The sequence below is a fragment of the Petaurus breviceps genome, unplaced genomic scaffold (genome assembly GCF_028583685.1).
Source record: "Petaurus breviceps papuanus isolate PSGF00001 unplaced genomic scaffold, PetGlider_PUasm1.0 91133, whole genome shotgun sequence".
NCBI lineage: Eukaryota > Metazoa > Chordata > Mammalia > Diprotodontia > Petauridae > Petaurus > Petaurus breviceps.
In genome coordinates, this window is record NW_027187419.1 from 11956778 (window position 1) to 11977324 (window position 20547).

The window sequence follows — 20547 nt, forward strand, 5'->3', positions numbered from 1 at the left end:
TTTTTTAGTTCACAATTAAAGCAAAGATAAGAAAGGAAGCAGGCAGGGCAATGAGTTTTCTCCTTTTACTGAAAAAGATATCCCGCAGTCAAGCCTATGGATTACAAATAGATTTCCCCAAACTGACATTCCATTCAGAATCTGGGGATCACATCTAAAAAACATCTACCTATGTGGAACTATAGCTGTCATATGGCTAATTTATAGCACTCCAATTTAAGACCTTCTCTTCTAAGCCCCTAATAGCTGTCATTCAGAACCCCTGAGCAAGCAAATTTTCTTTTACACAGCTACCTTGCTCCTATTCTAATCCCTGAAGTGGCTAATAGATGGATATAATGCCTGACTCGGAGCTAGAAAGATCTGAATTCAAATTCTATCTCAGAGGCTGTGTGACCCTGGACAAGTCATTTAACTTTTGTCATTCACGGTTTTTCTTTTTGGAGGGCAATTGGGGTTAAGTGACTTGCCGAAGGTAGCATGGCTAGTAAGTGTTAAGTGTCTGAGGTCGCATTTGAACTCAAGTCCTCCTGATTCCAGGGCCGGTGCTCTGTTCACTGTGCCACTTAGCCGCCCTCAGCTTTTCAATCTTTAAGATGGTGATGATAATAATAGCATTTCACTAGGATCATAGACTCAACCTCTTAGAGCTGTTATGAGGATCAAAAAAGATAACAAATGTAAAGTTCTTTTCAAACCTTAAGGTGATATAAGAATATTATATTACATAAGTTATATAACTTAACCTTACCTCCAATGTCCTGTCAGTTCACCACTTCCATATAACCCTATGGAACACTCACCTGAGTAATAAATTAAGTTCCATTCTAAATTGGTTACTCTTAAATTTCTCCCACTTCCTTCTGACTCGTGACACCTGGCTTTCTCCCTTGCCATCCTCTCTAATGTGGACCACAACTTCCTCACACAATGGGACTTACATGGCCAAGAGGTATACTCCTTGTTCCCCAAAGCCACTTCAACCCACTTGAAATAGAAAATCACTTACTCTACAAATATTTATTAATCAACTACCACGTAAAAGTCAGTCAATAAACATGTATTAATTGTTTACTATGTGCCAAGCACTGTGTTAAAGACTGGGAATACAAAGAGGCAAAAGATTTCCTCAAAGAAATCTTAATGTAATGTGGGAGACAACAAGCAAAGAAATATGCACAAAAAAAGCTATATACAGGAAAAATAGGAAATAACTGAGAGAGGAAAGGCATTAGAATTAAGAAGGATTGGGAAAGACATTCTGTAGAAAATAGTTTTAGTTGGGCCTTAAAGAAAATCAGGGAAGCTAGCAGGCAGAAATGAGGAAGGAAAGCATGTGGGACAGAGAAAAAGCCTGGAGCAGGGAAACAGTATCTTTTTTGAGTAACAACCAAGATGCCAGTGTTAATGGATCAAAGAGTGAGGAGTAAGATGTGAGAAGACTAGAAGGGAGAAGATTAGGTTATGAAGGAATTTGTATACTATACAGAAGATTTTGTATTTGATCCTTAAGCCCTTCCACTGTGCTAACTTTCATCTCAAATCTTTTGCTTCTCCATTCCATCCATCAATTCCATCTACTACCTATTACTGAAACCTGGCTCCCACCTCATGATACAGCCTCTCTAGTCACCCTTTCTCTCTCCCACTCTCCCCAACCTCCCATCTATCATTGTTGATTACACCCAACCAAGCCTCAGACTTGGATCATTCCCTCATTCTCTACTAAATGAAGATGGAGAAAATCAGGCAACCATTCTAAATGGTCCCACTACATATTTATGCTATACAACCTCATCTGGATCCTCACCACTGATAGGCAATTCTATTATCCCTCCCTTATCAACTTGCTATCCCATTCTCTACCGTTGCTCTTCCAAACCCCATTCCTTCTCAAACTTCCCATAGTTCCTTCTCCCCCAAACTTCTCACCTGAGAAGCTTCTCAGATGAGAAGTGCTTTAAGTACCAGTCAACCCTTTTAAATTAACAATAAAATATACAGAGTACCTATAATATTTTTATCTGCACAGGGGAAAAAAAGAACTATCTTAACTTGTCTAATGAATTCTAAAATTCTCAAGATCAATGGAAACTCCTCCAATAATTTCTGAGTATTTGATTACCTACCCATGATGATGAAAGATGCCAGTACCTTTGAGCAATAAAAACTATTGGGTAATCTATTGCCTAACTCTACAAACTGCATTAGATATACTCAAACTCTGTGCTCCACTAAAGTACCACATCCAGGTGTGAGTTTGACCTACATACAAATTATCTATCACAGTGAATAGAGCACCGGCCCTGAAGTCAGGAGGACCTGAGTTCAAATTTGGCCTCAGACACAACACAAAAACTAGTCATGTGACATTGGGCAAGTCACTTAACCCCAACTGCCCTACCTTCCCCCCTCCAAAAAAAAAAAAAAGTATCTATCACAAAGACCTAATCCTATAGATAGATAGATGATAGATAGATAGATAGATAGATAGATAGATAGATAGATAGATAGATAGATATAAAAAGAAATTATGTTGTCAAAAGGAAATACCTTCATAAATTATGCCAACTTTTTTTTTTAAGAGTGACTTATGAATTAAATAATTTTACTTTCATGGGGGTTTTGTTCCTAGAGCACACTATGTAAAAATGGGATTTCAATTCATTAGATTTTTCAAAGGGTATTTTAATTAGTATTGAAAATTATAACAAAAAACTTATTCTACTTTGCAAAGCTCTCTAAAAAGAGTGATACAACTTTCTAATCCAAATTCCTATTTTTAAAAAATATTCAGTTTCTGTCTCATTCTCTAAGTCTCTTTCTCCCTCCTTCCCTCCCTCTCTCTCTTCTTCCCTCCTCCCCTCTGTTCCCCTTATCTCTTTCTTTCCCTCTCCCCATCCCCCTCACTAAGCACAGTAATATGGCTAGAATTGGGCATACGTTATATAAATTCTAATATTCCACTTTTCACAAAGATTAAGTTCCCTTACTGCCACCTCATTTTAGTTACAAGATAATTATTTGTACAAATATTTTACACATTTTGACTTGATCCTAAAAAGGTGCTTTCTTTGATGAAAAATCATAAAATCAAGTTGGTATGATACATATAAATACTTCTGAACAATAAAAAGCCTTCTATCATCAAACATTATATATAATCTTTATAACGTTTATCATCCTAGAAAAATATAAATTAAGTATAGATAAATCCAAAAACCGTTATAGTTCTCAGATTTCCTTGTCAAATCCTAACCACTGCCATCCAACAAAGGGAGGGGAGAAACGGAATCAGTAATTTTATATAATGTTTCATATTTCTTATGCATCTAACTTTGCCAACTACAGCTTGGAGAAAAGGAATAACAGGAAGGCCTCTATATCCTGACTTATGCCCCTTGTCTAAGTCATGATTTAAATGGTAAAATAAAAGGGACATAAGTAGAATAACTACTACAAATATTTTGCAAGTTGCTGGAGCTATTAGATTTCAACACAAGAACAATATTACATAATAGTTTTGAGTTTTGTGACTGAAACAGTGATGTGGATAGTCCAAAGTCCTTTTGACATTCTTGATACTAACAAAAAATAAGAGGGAAGGGGCGGCCAGGTGGCGCAGTGAGTAAAGTGCCGACCCTGGAATCAGGAGGACCAGCGTGCGGTTCCGGCCTCAGACACTTAACACCCACACAAAAAAACTAGCTGTGTAACCTTGGGCAAATTACTTAACCCCAATTGCCCTCCAAAAGGTAAAAAAAAAAAAAAAAAAAAAAGAGGGAATACTGCTTCTAGTCTCTAACAATTTGCAATTAGTATATTTCAGGTTGATTGATTCACTATATTTATAGTATATTTCTCTATATTCATTTCCATCCCCAAAGCTAAACCATAGACTTTGCAGTGGCAGATGGACAATATGGGTGGAGCTGAACACTGATGATCACAGAAGTGGGCAGCCTGTTCATCTTAAAACTTACAAAGTCAGGCACTAGGATTACGCAAAGAAGGACTTATTTTCTATAAAATCCTTGAGTGTCTTATCCGTTAACAACTTCTTAGTATAGGGTGAAAAAATAAATGAGAAATGAAAAGGTATAAATACTATTCTGTGCTATCTGAAGCTACATAGGCATCAGGGTCAAGTTTGGCATATTAGTATTTTACTTTACTATACTTTCAAAAATAGGGTTAAGAAGCCATTGCTATAGTGCTTTTAACAATTACCAGAGACTAGTTAATACTCCAACTAAACTTACCAATAACTCTTTTTACAATTTAACTGGCCCATTTTTTTTCAATCATGCATTTTCTTGGTAATGTTTATATAATATTTGTACATTTCAAAATTACTCTTTATATCTCAAGCAAAATTTTAGGTTATAAATTATAACATATCTCATATATGCCCCCCTGTCTCCTCTGACACCATTATGCAGGCCCTTATCAACTCATAACTACACTGTTGAAAGAGTGTCCATGTTGGTCTCACTAACACAAATCTTTCCCCATTCCAGTCCATCCTCCATTTAGCCTATCTTCCTAAATGATCAATGATCTTCCTAAAGTGCAAGTCTGGCTGTGTCATGGCTCCAGTGTTTCCCTATCGCCTCCAGGATCAAATATAAAATGCTCTGTTTGGCATGCAAAACCATTTATAACCTGTACCCCTAACCTTTCCAGTATTCTTACACTTTACAACTCCTGCCTCCCCACCATATACTCTGCAATCCAGCGATACTAACCTCCTTGTTGTTCCTCAAATGAGAAATTCCATCTCTCAACAACCTCAGAATTTTTAACAGCTGTCCTCCATGTATAGAATGCTCTCCTTATTCATCTTTACTTCCTGCCTTCCTTCAAGTCTGAACTTAAATTCCACTTTCTACAGGAAACCATTACTGATTTCTCTTAATTCTGGGGTTGATTACTTGCAATTTATCCTATATATAGCTTGTTTTTACAGAGTCATTTGCACTGATACCCCCTTCCCCATGAGACCCTTAGCTCTTTGAGATCCAAGACTATCTATTGTCTCTATTTGTGTCCCCAGCACTTACTACAGAGCCTGGCACAACATGTTTGCTGACTATAATAAGAAGTATTATATGATATAAGAAGTGTTGATAATTATCACTGTTACAATAATAATATTCTATTGTAAAGAGAAGCACAGAGTAATATGGAAAGACAAAATCTTACCCTTCTGAGTAAGGTACATCCAAGTTTTTCCTAATAAATACTTATAGAAACTGCCATTTATACATTTCTTTGAACTCTTTCTTTGAATCCATTTCTACCATTCCCTTAGATCAACAAATATATTCATTCATTACCAATTTCCAGGTCTCCTGTATCAGCCCCCAAACAGATCTACCTATATAGTCCTATACTAGTTTTATCACATCATTTTTGAGTTGCAACAAACAAAAAAGATAAGACAAAAAAATTACAGATGGAGTTAACACTAATTTTGTAAAAGAGCAAGATAATATTTTCTCTTTTCAATGCCCCTCTTGATTTGGCGACAAATATTTTGTTCGATTTTGAGCTATGAAATTATATCAACTTAGCATTTTCCAGAAACAATGCATACATGTACATACATACATACACACATATACATCTACATGTACGTGTGTGTGTGTGTGTGTGTGTGTGTGTGTGTGTGTGTTTGTTTCCACTAAATATGCCTCTTCATATTGTGGAATTCATGAACGATTCTCAGAGGCAATGCTAGCACAGCACAATCCCTGGAGTTAAATATTGGACCAGTGATTGACTATGCTTATTAATGAATGATCAATCTACCTATCTTAAGAAATGCTCATTATTATCAGGTTGCCTGCAGTGATCAATTCTCAAGGGCTGTCATACTGATAAAATCAAGAATTCCAAAACTATTGAAGTGATTAATAATGATTACCAGGTCATAAGCACTGACTACCCTTTTCAAAACTGTTACTAATGCATTAACCTACATTTATCTACATTGAACATTCATGAGAATAAAAAGCAAAAAAAAATCATCTGAGGCAAGCCTAAATACAACATGCCTAAAGGTATAATATACTTAGATTATACTATACTATCAAGGAAGTAATCATATGTCATTCCATCTAGATAAGAAGGATACAACTAAAAAAAACAAGGGAGCATTATTAACCTTTATTTTTAAAAATAAACTAATTTTGGACGCTAATGCTGGGATGAGTAATCAGTCCAATTCAGTTCAGGCTGTTTAAGAAAGGGAAGAAGTATATAGTACATACAAGGATTTCTGTAAAGAAAGAAATGCTTAATGTGCTTTGAGAACTGTGTCTATTAAGAAGAACTACATAGGACCCTGTCAGTTTTATTGCAAAGAAATTTGGTATAATCTAAGCAACCCATGTCAAAAATACTTGAGATAACTTAAATCTTTGACATGGTGAATTTTCATAACTTAATATCAACACTTAAGTATATTCAGATGATTAGAAGACCACAGATTTAGAGCTGGAGGGAACTTTACAAGACAACTAATTCAATACCTTCATTTTATTGATGAGAAAATTGAGATCAAGGGTGGGAAACTGACTCATTCAAGGTCAATTTCTGTTAATATTTATTAGAAAAGAAGGGTTTTTACAGTATAACGATGGAAATGCAAAGAACAAAAACCTAAAACTGAATTCTGTGACACTATAATGATCAAACTTGGTTCTGCAGAACAGAAAAAGATTTTTATTTCCTTTCCTTCTTTGCAGATGAAACATTTTCATATACTGTCAGCTTTGTGCTAGTTTTACTAAACTGCTATTTTTTTCCCCTCTTTCTTATTTTTTGTTAGTAGGAATGGTACTCAGAGTGCTTGTGGGAAGGCTAGGGGAAGTAACATATACAGGAATAAGAAAAGATAAAAACAAAATTTGTAAATAAAATTTTTAAAAATAAAATGCAGGGTTTACCCTATGCTTTGCTTTAATTTTCTTTCTGTATTCTTCTTTGTCAAATTTGTCCTCTTCTTGCAGTCTTTCCTTTGCTTTCTCCAAGTTGATGCCGGCACCCTCATCCTCTTCCTCTATTTTGTTCACGCTGGATTTCTGTATAGGCGGCCACTGCTGAACTAACTGTTAATTCAAAGAGAAGATATCCATATACTTTATCATTCAGCATGACAACCATTAATTCAAACTAAAATATGAATATAAACAAATACACAATTTTTGCCATAATACCTTTGTTTCTTAAACTTTCTGTACACCTGCTTGGCCCTAGAGGACAGAACTAGATGAAAGTTGGAAAGAAGGAGATTTAGGACACATGTAAAGAAAAAAATTTCTTACCAATTACAGCTATTCGAAAATAGGAGAATGATGCAGGAATAAGCTCCTGGCTAAAGACCTTCAAACAAAGAGTAGGTAACTACTCATTGGTGATATTTTAAAGGATATTCGCATATACATGCAGAATGACAGTCAATGCTATCTCTTTCAATTTTGGTATTCTCTAACCTCTGTAAATTATGCAATACTTAAGTATGAAGTATATCAAGGCTGAACATCTCATCAAAAAGAGCACAAAGCTAGGTATTACCCAATGGTGCATAATGAAAAATTTTAGTGACTGAACAAGACCCTTATTTTGACACCACATGGCAAAAGATTGAGGTGAGGCCAGTATTTTAGGTCAAGTCCATGACACAGAGCTCCTACTAGCAACAAATAAATCTTAACATTCAAAGACAAAGATTTTTTCTCCCTTTTAAAAATGTTTTATGCTAGTTATACATAAAAAGAATGATCTCTGAAGTTTACCATTTCAGTATACTACAGAACCTGATCTTCAGAGGGGAATATTTTTTTTGTTCCGTGCAGCATTTAAGAAAAGCAGTAGTCAACTCAAGAATTACATAAAATTCATTAGTTATTACAATGGGTCCTGGAGAAGATTCTGAGAAGATGGCAGAGTAGATCAGAAAACATTCAGCTCTCCATATTTCCTCCATTAAAAAATAAAGACAGAACATTGCCTAAGAACAGCAGAAATAAACCCAGGGTAAAGCAGTTGTCCTCCTAAAACAATCTGAGAAGACCCCAAGAATGTCCTGACCTCCAGGGAGCAGAGGTTTGACCAGAGTGAAGTACAAACACTACCAGACCAACTCTGCAGAATCAACAAACAATAAGCCCTGGGGGCAACTGGGTTGAGTGGCAGCCTGGACCTTAGAAACTTTCATTTTGCAGACAGTATGGGGATCTGACCCCTGAGTAGGAGAAAACCAAAAGACCTTTTTCCACTGTCAAGGAACACCAAACACATCCTGAGTTATGGCTGCAGGGAGAAGGAGCTAGCACACACCTGGTGAGTACAGTACCCTGTTGGCTGTGTCCATTTACAGGACAGCAGAGTCCCTGGTTTCAGTTCCAGAGCAGGACAATTGTAGTTTGCAGCCACCTAAGGAACTGCAGGAAGCAAGATCATTTGCGGGACCCTGTGACTGGGGGCCCTAGCTGTGGCTTACAAGTGGAGAGAAGAACCTAGGGTGGGGCCCTAAGACAAACCTTAGAAAATAAGAGTAAGAAAGACCTGAGGCTTGGGCTCTCATTCCCCATACCTGAGGACTACAACCTGATTACACTAATAGCTGCTAAAAACAAACAAACAAATAAAACTGAGTAAGCAAAGGAGATAGAAGCCAACCATAGATAATCACTATGGGGATATGGAAGATCTGGGTTCATATTCAGAGGAAGATAACAGAGCTAAAAAAAAAAAGCCACTATTTTTTCAATGAGAAATATCAAGTGGTCCCAAGCACAAAAAAGTTCTTGGAAGAACTTAAAAAGGACTTTAAAGACCAAATAAGGGAGAATGAGGAAAAATTAGAAGAAAATAAGAGCAATCCAAGAAAATCTAGAAAATTATGAAAAGAAAGTCAACCAACTGGACATGAGAATCAAAAACTTAAGGAAGAAAATAATTCTTCAAAAATTAGAATAAGACAAGGGGAACCTAATGACATTCTAAGACACAAAGAAATCATAAAACAACAAAAGAACATCTCATCAGAAAAATAACCAATCTAGAGAACAGATCAAGGAGAAATAATAATAACAGTTGGACTACCAGAAAGTTACAATTTAAAAAAAGAATCTTGATACAATATTATAAGAAATTATCAAGGAAAATTCAGGTTTCCTGAAGTTCTACTACAAGAAGTCAAAGTAGCAATAGAAAAAAATCCACTGATAACAACTTGAAAGAGATCCCAGGAGGAAAACTTACAGGAATATCATAGTCAAATTTCAAAACTCCTAGGTTAAGGAGGAAATATTGGAAGCAAGAAGAAAAAAAACAATTTAAATATCATAGAGCTACAAGAAGAATTACACAAGACCTAGTAGCTACTATGTTGAAGGCCTGTAGATCTTGAAACACTATATTTTGTAGAGCAAAAGAACTAGGGTTATAACAAAGGGTAACTTAGTCATAGTCAACAAAGTTAAGTATAATCCTGAATGAAAAGGATATTTAACGAACTCAAAGACTAAGTTTTTTGTGACAAAACCCCCTGAAATTAAGGGAAAATGAGACACAAAACATCCAGGAGAAATATAAGGTAAACATTAAAGATCAGTTATAAGGGACTCAATAAGGTTAAATTGTTTACTTCATATATGTGAAAATATTAGCAGTGCTCTTATGGTTGTCATTATTTGGGTAGTTTCAAAGAAAGCTGTGGGCTGAGCTCAGTATGATGAGGTGATTCTAAAAAAATAAAACTGTATAAGGAGAGACAAAAAGGAGTAATTATCTCGTAAACATGAGCTATAAAAGGAAAAACTGATACAGGAGAAGTTAGCAGGGGGGAGGAAGAATAGTGCTGGAATCTTATTCTCATCAGGAATAGGCTAAAGAGGGAGCAACATATATGTATCTAGAAGGGCATAAAAGTCTTTTAAATTTAGAAATAAATATGAGGGGAAGGGGAAAGGGTGTGAGGAAAGGATAAGGGAGGAACTTTTAGAGGGGTGGGTAGGTTAAGGAATAGGAGGGCAAGGTAGTAGGTAGAAGTAAAGTAGAGGAGTGAGGAGGGATAGGGTAAATAGGGTGAGAAGGATAGTGAAGAATAGGAAGGAGGAAAATACACAAGTAATTACAGCTCAGAATGTGAAAGAGATACATTTAGCCATAAAACAGAAATAGCAGATTAAAAATTTGATTTCAACAATATGTCACTTTCAGAAAACATTTTAAAAAATGAGAGATATACACAAAAATAAAATAAGGGGCAGGAGTAGAATTTAGTATGTGAAAAAATAGAGATAGTAATCATGATCTCAAAGTTAAAATTGAAATAGATTTAATCAAAAGTGAAAAACTGCACTGTGTCAGTAATATTAGTCAATATTATTTTAGATCATTTAAAATACCTAGACAGTATAAAGTAGCTAAACATGTACCTGCCAAAAAAGACACAGGAACTATATGAACATAAACATAAAATACTTTTCATACAAATAAACTCAGATCTAAATAACTGAAGTAATATTTATTGTTCATGGGTTGGAAAAGTCAATATAATTTTTAAGATGACAGTTTTACCTAACTAATCTATTTATTCAATATCATTCTAGGTAAATTACTAAAAAAAAATTTTTTTTCTGGGTTAGAAATAAAAAACAAAGTTCTTCTTGGAAATTCTTTTTGTTTATGGTTTCTCTTGCAAATACCATGATTTGGTTTTGATCTGGCTTCTTATTCTTTTTGCCATAAGAATTTGGAAAGTTGATACAAATTTAAACTATAGGTCATGAAATAAAAATATAAAATGGAATCTTATAATTACTGTTTATTGAAAGATACACATGAGAATTAGATGGGCATTATTTATATACCTGAGGATAAAATATGTATAGAAACTCTGGATATGAAAAATATATTGATACAATCAAAACTATATTATACTATTCTGATGCTAGCTAGTTTCTTTAGTAGAAGTAGAAGAAAGGCAATTTTGTCATTCTTATTAGACTTGTAGTCATTTGAGAGACAGTTTCATTTGCCTGTGGTATACCATAAAGTTCAGAAAACACTATGTTAGAGCCACCCCAGATGTGCTCTAGAAACTACATGTTTAATATATAGTTAATGTCAAGTAAATTCCTCCTCTTCTAAATACAGCTATTTGTCAGAGTATTTACAGAAGCTTACCTCCCCATCTTCACTAAAGGTGACTTTTGTATTCACTTTAAATTTCCTTTTCATCACTTTTTTTGCTTCTGTCACTTTGGTTGCTTTTTTCTTGATGCTAGAATTAGGTGGTTTCTTCTGTGTGAAAAGAAAAAGACATAGATAGTTGACCAAATGACTATTTTATGAAAATAATTTAACATTTGACTGTGTTCTTTCCAAAAGTGGGATGTCATTAGGAAATCAAGCATCTGAAGAAAGACAATAAAAGCTGTCCACAAATGGAAAATGTTGGCTTGAGAAGCAATGAGTTCACTGTAATTGAATGTGCTTATGCAGAGGTCAAATGATTATAAAACATACCCGCCCTGGAAAGTGTAGGAAGGAAACTGAAGGCTGGACAAGATGGCCTTTAAGTTCCCTTTCTCACTGATGATTTTAGGAAATCCTGATTAAGCCCAAACAAAAATATTTCTATACATATGTGATATTCTGCACAACAGAAAAGATAAACGAGAGCAACAACATAAAGTAAAATGCTGCTTCAAATAAAATTTCTCAGGTGTGATTGTTATTTTAAAGATGAGATATTTCAAAAATCTGATAAAAATGTATACTTGCATAGTAAAATGTAACACAAAATACAATTACAATTCTCTATCCTTCAGACTGTATTCATTAAGCAACCACAAATGAGAAAGGTTAACTGCAAACAAGCTATTCTAAAAAAGTGATTCACAAAAACAAGGCTTAAAGGATGACAGTTTAGTCCCGACTCAGTTCAGGAAACCATTTAGAGTAGATGAAAGTCAACACATTTTGAAGGCTATATCAGAAATGCAAAGTCATGCTGGTTTGTGCTAAGCAGAATGATCAAAAAAACATTAGAAGGTCCTTCAGAGAAAACCAAAAGATTATAAGTGAGATATGTAACTGTTACTACCCAACTTTTCACAACCCTTACGACATTGAATTGTGAATGACTTTAAAAAGAAGCAAAGGGGGATGATTAGTTCGATCTGAGCAGGAGTTTATTCTGTTTATATAGAACCTAATAGCCCTAACAAGCAACAATATTTCTAAAGTTTTAGAACAGACTAATCAAAACACTTGTCCACAAATGAGCAAGTTACACACAGAGGCAGTAACATATACAAGTAGGAGTAGGATTGTCTCTTGCAATGTGTTAGAATAAATACACTCTCATATGAAAGGCCAGAACTCGGGGCAGCCAGGTGGCACAGTAAGTAAGAGAGCCGGCCCCAGTGTTGGGAGACCCAGGATTGGTTCTGGCCTCAGATACTTGGCACCCACACAAAATAACTGGCCCTGTAAACTTGAGCAAGTTACTTAACCCCAATTGCGAACGAAAGAAAGAAAGAAAGAAAGGCCAGAACTCTAGAGAAAAGTCTTTTTTTTTTCTTCTTAAATGATTGTTATCCAGGTCATGGAAATTGCTATATAAGTTGAAAAAGTTATGTACTTAATTAGTGATGTATTAACATTGCACAAACATATCCAATAAAGCTAAGATTAAAAGGCAAACAATTAATTGCCAAAAAATATGCAATAAGTTTCTCCAATAAAGGTCTTATTTCTAAGATATATAAGGAACTGATTCAATTTTATAAGAAAAAGAGTCATTATTCAAATGATAAAATAGGCTAAGAGTAAGAACCAGTAGCTCTGAAGGGAAGAAATGCAGCTTATCTGTAGTTATATGAAAAAAAAAAAATACTACAAATCACTACTAAGAGAATCAGAAATTAAATCAATTCTAAAATTCCACCTCATACCCATCAAAGTGGCAAAGATGATGAAAAAGAAAAATGATAAATGTTTAGAGGGTTCAGAATGAGAACCACTCATATCTGTTATAAGAAATTTACTTTTCTTTCCTTTCCTCCCCACCACCAAATGGATGGAAGGAAGGAAGAGAAAATACACATGTATTAATTTGAAAAACAGGAAAGGTTGCTACATATGTGAAATGTTATATGTACTGTCAGATGAGGTCACTGTATTATTAATTTTTTTTGTTTTACTTTGCTACAAGAGCCATGTCACAGAGTGGGGGTAATCTGTAGATTTCTATAATATAAAAACATATCAATAAAATGTAATAAATATTAAATCAACTAGGAGACAAATAAGGTCAAACTTGAGGGGGAAAATGGCCCTTTGGACTTAATAAAGAAGACAGCACTAAACAATTAACAACTACCTTGTATTTTTATACCTTTGTCAATGTGAGTTCTTAGAGGGAAAGGCTCATTTTTCATTTTGCTTTTGTCACAGTAACATAACTACAGTGTCTGCAAAATACTTTGTACACAGTGGGCATTTAAAAACTCTTCCCTGAATTAGCTGGATGACTAGTAACATTTACTATATGGTAATGAACACTCACACGAAGGTAAAAATTCATTTAAGAAAGCAGACGTTAATTACAATAAACATGAAAATGCTTTGAAGCAACAAAAAAAAAAACATAAAACATTGATAATTTTGCCCAAAGGAAGTCAGATTTTTGAAATGTTAATATAAAGTTTGTCTCAAAAGTCTTAGCGGAGTTTTAAGTTTCAATAGCTTAAAATTAATTATAAAAGTTGGGAAACTGTTATTCTAAATATTTTAACAGCCACATCTTGCATTTATACTTGTATAGTGATTTAAGTCCTAGAAACGACATTGTCACAAATTGTTGTGTTTCCTAGCTGTTTCTAACCAACTTACTATTACTCTCCTGCGTCTTTCCCAAAGCAGTCATTTATTTCATTATAACCAAAAACTGTATGAAGCTGTAAAAGCATTTAATTTTACTTATCCATTTCTGAGACCACAAATCAATTTATAATCAAGAAATTAATGACATTTACTCTCCATTAGAAATTTGACCCAAAAAAATGAATTATTTTAGATGTGAAGTATAGCTCCAAAGAGTCATATTTTACACTAGATCTCCATCAGTAAACCATGCTTCTAAAAGCAGAGCTAAGCAATCATTTATTAACATTATCTTTAAGCCACCAGACCTCTGGATAACATTTAAGAGCAGAGGAATTAATATTTGGTTCCCACTAGACTTCCACTTCTTGGAACCGTATTTCTCCAATAACTCAGGCTTTCACTATCCCACTTTTTTTTTTAAGACAGTTTTCTAGATGGAATGGTAGAGGCACAAAAATCCAAGAAATCTAAGTTAGAAGGGACATCAAAATAAACCTATTTCAACTACTTTAGGAAAATTCTACTTTTTCTCTTGTGGGCAGCTGAAAACCTGACTTATAACTTCCACCCATCATTCCTAGTTCTACCCTCTTGGGAAAAAAGACATACTTTCTCATTAAAAGTTACTGAAATATTTGAAAAGTGAGATTCTGGTCCTTCTAGAACTCCTCTTTTTTAGAATAAAAATGCTCAGGTCCTTCAACCAAAACTCATAAAACATGGTTTCATGTCCCTTCATTATCCTTGTTATTCTGTGAATGATTTCCTGCAGATTAAATGACTGATGATGATATATAAAATACATTCAATGTATGTATCTTACATACATTATCTCATTTGAGCCTCACAACGACCCTTAAAGTTAGGTAGTTACTGTAAGTATTAATATTTCCTTTTAACAGAAGAAAGAGACTTAGAGAGGTTAAGGACTGGCCCACTGTCACCCAGGTATGAAGGGTCCAAGGTAGGACACTGGCCCCAAGTAATTCCAAAGTGGTACATGGGATAGAGCATTGAATTAAAAGTCAGGAAGACCCGAGTTCAAATTCTGTTATTGCTAGTGGCATGATTCTAAGCAAGGGTCACTGAACCTATCCACTTTAATTTCCTCAACTGTAAAATGGGGGAAACAAAAGCACCTACTTCTCAGGAGTGTTGTAAAGATCAAATAAGTAAATATTTGAAAAGTGCTTATCTTTAGTACCTGGCACATAGTAGGTATTTAATAAATGCTTGTTTCCTTCCAGATTATACATCTAGTATTCATCATATTGATGCCTTTTCTAAAATTTGACTCCCAAAATTGAACACAATATCTAAAAACCTCTAACAGTATAAAGAAAAACCAACTCCAGAAGACTTAAGAACTCTACAAAATTAAATGACCAACCAAAGTACTGATGCCACTGATCTCCTGAAAGAAAGGCAATGGGCACAAGACACAAAATGATACAGTTTTGTACATAGTCAATGTGGGATTTTATTTTACTTTACTATGCATATTTTCTACAGGGGCTTTGCTTTCTTTTTTGGAAATAAAAAAATAGAAGTGGGAAAGAGAGAAGGACTAGGTATGATAAGAGGCAGGGCATTCCCTTTCGTCCTAGTCCCCATTAACAAAAACAAAGCAAGAAGATAACATACAATATGCCAACTCTTAACAAGGGTGTTCCAAGGATAAAATGAGATAATAGATGACATAGTTTATTTATAGAGGTTATAGCCTCTATAACTAAATTCTATGATTTCAATGGGACGGGTATACTCTTCACTAAAGCATCAAACAACTATTTCACACCCCTATTTTACCTGTGGCCAACTTTCTGATGATGAGCCTCCTTCACATTTAGCTATTTAGTCTTCAAAGCACAGACACAGAATCTGTCCCCATCTGCCATTGAAACTCTTCCCAATGCCAACTTGGTAGAAGCTGACAAAGCTTCAGTTTTTCTACCACTGGCTTGAAGAAGCCCTGCATACCTTCACCTTGTATGGAAGCTTTGAGGAGGATTTTAGTGGAACTATGTATTCTGAGTTATTGTCAAATTACTGTGGCACATGACAGTGCTTCCCTCAGCTCCTCCCATACTGCCCAGTCTCTTTTATGTTAAACAGTCCCAGTTCTTCCATTTGGAATCCCTCTTCTGAACCTGCATCTGCTTGCCCAGCTCCCCCATAAAATGTGACAAGGAGAACTGAAAGCATAACATAGTAGATAAAGAATTAGCTGGCATCAGAGCCAGGAAGACCTGGGTTTAAGTCCTACCCTTCATATACTGGCTCTGTGACACCGAAGAAAGTCACTTTACCTCTCAATGCTGTTGGCAACTCTCAAAGACTCTTAAGTTACAGAGAAGGAATTGATTTGCAGTATCAGAGATCATCAACTAAATCAACTTACATCAACTAAATGACACAAACATAATAATGGACACACACACACACACACACACACACACACACACACACACACACACAGTCAGGGCCTTGGTTCAAATTCAGTCTGATTCTTACTCTGTGACCCTGGGAAAAATCATTTCACCCCTCTAAGGGTATTTCAGCATTTATAAAATGAGGGCAGTAACTGCTGTAGTACATATCTCATAAGTAGTACCTATCTCTTACTGAGATTAAAGGAAATAAACTGTATAAAGTACTTTGCAAACTTTAAAATCCTATGTAAATATCAGTTATTATAATCATCACTATCATTATTACTATTAAGATACATTCTGGAGGACTTACATGTGTTCTGATAAAATTTCAACTTTTAAAATTCAGCCTACTATTCCAGTCAACTGAGTACTTAAAAAAGTTGTATTAACAACATCCCTAAACAGGTTGCTTCTTATATTATTGCCTCAGCTTTAATCTTCTTGTTCCTTCATCCATAATTTACACCTACGAAGTGTTTGATATTACCAACTAAAAGATATAGAATGACTCTAAAACAACACTACAAATAAGCATGTTGCCTGGTTTTTTATCAGTCAATTGCAATAAACTATCTTTTTATCTGAGTGGACAAAAGGTTAAACTTTGAAAATTTTAACAATCTGAATACTCACATCAAAATACTTATAAGCATCACAAAATATCAGTCAGGGCTTAATAAAAGCTAAGAAAAATAATGGTTTAATGTAGGGGTGCGCAAAGTTTTTTTTAATAATGGACCACGTGATCTCATGAATATTTTACAAATATGAGTTCTAATTAATCTAAGCCAGCATTAGCATGACACCTAGTGGCAATCACTTACACAAAGCAGCAATGGGAGAGAAGAGGGTTAGGGCTTGTGTTGCTATGACCCCAGGGACACAGATATTCCTTCCATCAGTGCAGCTTGCAACACATCCATGTTTTATCCTCTTGTATGATTCTTGTCCATTTCATGCCCCAGACAAGGGTTTGTTACAGAAGGGGTGGGGAACCTGAGGCCTGGAGGCCACATGTGAACTTCTAGGTCCTTGGGTACATCCTTTTGACTGAGTTCAAGTTCTACAGAATAAATCCTTTTATTAAGGAGATTTGTTCTGTGAAGTCTAGATTAAGACAAAGGACCCTACTTGAGGACTTAGAGGTCTGTAGCCTTGAGGCCACAGGTTCTCCACCCCTGGGCTAGAGGCTTTCCACTAGATCTCCTGACAATATATAGGTTCCAATGAAACATATGCACTATCAGCTCTCTATACCCTCATAACATAACTTGTTGACCTCCTTTTCCATTTAGATATAATTCTAATCATATCCTTTCACACTGTTTCTCCTGTGCAATTCTTTTTCATCAGAGGCTAAAGTCTATCTACACCATATCATGTAACTCTCTATCCTTTTAGTGACCCACAATTTTAATTCTTCGGAGTTTATGGTATTATATGACTCTCAGACACATCACTGAAAGAACACTGATATTAAAAGGTATTTTTGTTTGGGAGAAAACTCAGGATAATTAAAAGCATTGCTCAATTTCCCCAAAGCAATCTGGTCTTCACTCCTCTACTCAATTTTGGATCCAGTTCACTGTGCCATTTTCAAGGTGCATTCAAAATACATGCATTAAACAACTTGCAATAAGAAGTGTCCATCACATTTCATACCATACAGAGCCTAGAAATAGGTATTCTTCATCTACTTGGTATTTTCTATATGAATAAGCTCAATGAACTTTTTGCATAATTTTGGATTTCATTTAGAAGGTCCTACAATGCCGAACCGTAATACATCGGAACAATATCGTCTGCAATATGGAGCACTAAAATTTCAATTCAAACAACTCAACTCAAACAAAATGGAATGAATCATCTTCTCCCTGAGATTTGTTCTCCAGAACTACTTCTGTTTCTAGATTTGAAATCAGGAAGACCTGGGTGTGAATTCTACCTTGATCTCTATTCAATGATGGGCTGTCAGAACCTCTCCAGGATTCAGTTTTCTCCCCTTTAAAACAGAGATAATATTACTTATAGTTCTACCTCTCAAAGCTGTTATCAACTTCAAAAGGAATATATAAATCTTAAAAGCACTATGCTCCTAGGATAAGTCCTTTCACAACCTCCCTCCTGCCTCTCCAAACTGATTATACATTACCTCTTTTCATTCAATCTATATTTCTGGCAAAATGACCTTCCTTCTTTTTCCTCCACAAATTCCACCTCCTTCCCTCTAGCCTTTGTACAGGTGAATTCCTGTACAGGTGAATGAATTCCCATTCCAGCAATGTTCTCCAATTCCTCATCATACCTTAGAACCTGTAACTCCTTCAAAGTTCAGCTCCAGTGTCCTCCTGCTAAAAGAGGCCTTTTCAGATTCATTCAAAACTACTTACTCTATTTATTCTGTACATACTTTTTACACAGTGCGTATACTTTTCTTTCCTTAGATATAATGTAAGCTCTTTGAGAGCAGGCTCTATTTAATTTTTGTCTTTGTATCCTCAGAGACCAACCTGTTATAATGAATTATTTGTAAAAATGTCCTATGTTCACTAATATATTATAGACACCCTGTGGGTTCATTTTTCTGTACCCCAGAAGCCCCTCCAATATAGTAGATGATAAATAAATGATGTTTAAACTGAAGTCATCATTACTAGAGTCTCCTAACCTGATTATCCTTGCTCTCAGGTAAGACTTTAATAACTACAAAGATTCATAAAAACAGTATCTAAGACAAAAGAGAGATTCCAAGACTATATTTCAGTCAAGCAAATGTTTTTTGGGAAATTTTCCCTCAGCCAATAAAACTGAAGAGTATTCTACCTTTTTGACTGATAATTCTCTAAAAGACGTTACTATGTAAGCAAATTCCTATATATATTTTCTTTATTCTTTAACAAAACTATAGAACCAAACATGTTTTGCCCTAGGAATCCAATTTTTAACCTGCCACTTTTAATAAATATTTCTATATTAGGAAGCAGGCAGCTGAAAGCAATTTGGAGAAATGGAGTCTGATATACACATTTTTGCCTTTTTTTTTCATCACAGATAATAAGCAATGACAGTATCAATTTAATTTCAACTAGCTTCCAAATTGAACCAAAATTTCTCCCCTCCTCCTTGCATTTTATAGAATCCTTCCAGATTTTATGAGACATAACCACAAAACTTGGAGCAGCAGGAAGAAAAGCTGATTTCTCTCATAATGAATATTAAGCCTTTAAAACATACTGAAAGTTTAGCAATTTGTTATAGTTTCTAATTTGCCACTCTGCAGGAACCCAACTATCATTAATTCTCTATCATGAGCTACACTTAACATTTTAGAACAAATGGAAACACTGAAAATAAATGCTTCTGGATCAAGAAGGCAGATCTTATTGGTCATTTAGCAAAAGGAGTACAGAGAGCCTTTAAAGATTCAATTCAATTAACATTTGTTAAACTTCTACTATGTGTAAAGCACTAAGAAAGGCCAATGAGAATAATGAGAACAATTTCATATTTTCCTAATTCATTTTCTGACTACACAAAAAAAGTTCTTTTCTTTGGGGAAGGCTTTAGTAATAATAATGGCACTTCAGAACTTTAGAGCTGGAAGGAACATCAGCAGCCATCTAGTATAATTCATCCCTGAAAAAGAATCTCCACTTCAATGTACTCAACAAATGATCATTCAGCTTTTGCAAAACCTCCACAATCTCCTAAAATGGATAATTACACTTTGGTATAGAGTTCTAATTAGATTTTCCTGACATGGGGCCTAAATTTGCCTATTTATAATGTTGACCCATGCATGGTTTCTAGTTCTGCTCCAAGAGGTTAAAGAACAAATGAAATCCTCTTTCCAAAAGACTGAAAGAATTTGAAGACAGATGTGTTTCATCTTTTCAATGTAAAAATCCTGACTTCCTTCAACTGATCTCTATTTAGCACCAACTAGATGCCTTTTATCATCCTGGAAGCCTTCTTCTAGCTTCTCTTCTAGCTTCCCTCTTCCCTTAAAAAAAAATGCAGTATCCAGAACTGGGGAGAAAGCATTCCAAAAGATCTCTGAACACAGTAAAATATAACAAAATTATCTCATTTATTTGAAAGCAATACTTTTTTTTCCTATTACTGTAGACTAAGATCATATTAGCTTTTCTGGACATGTATTCATATCCAAATTGCAAGGTCTACTAAAACTCCAGGATCT

General features: G+C 35.0%; 1 protein-coding gene across 1 annotated transcript in view; it reads right to left on the reverse strand.

Moving 5' to 3' along the window:
- DDX10 (DEAD-box helicase 10) overlaps positions 1-20547 on the reverse strand; it is a 369841-nt gene that overhangs the window by 132024 nt on the left and 217270 nt on the right. Inside the window, exons 14-15 of the mRNA XM_069080286.1 lie at positions 11203-11319; positions 6954-7115 (exon numbers count right to left, since the gene is read on the reverse strand). Of these exons, the coding sequence (XP_068936387.1) occupies positions 6954-7115; positions 11203-11319 (279 nt within the window). The remainder of the gene's footprint in view (positions 1-6953; positions 7116-11202; positions 11320-20547) is intronic.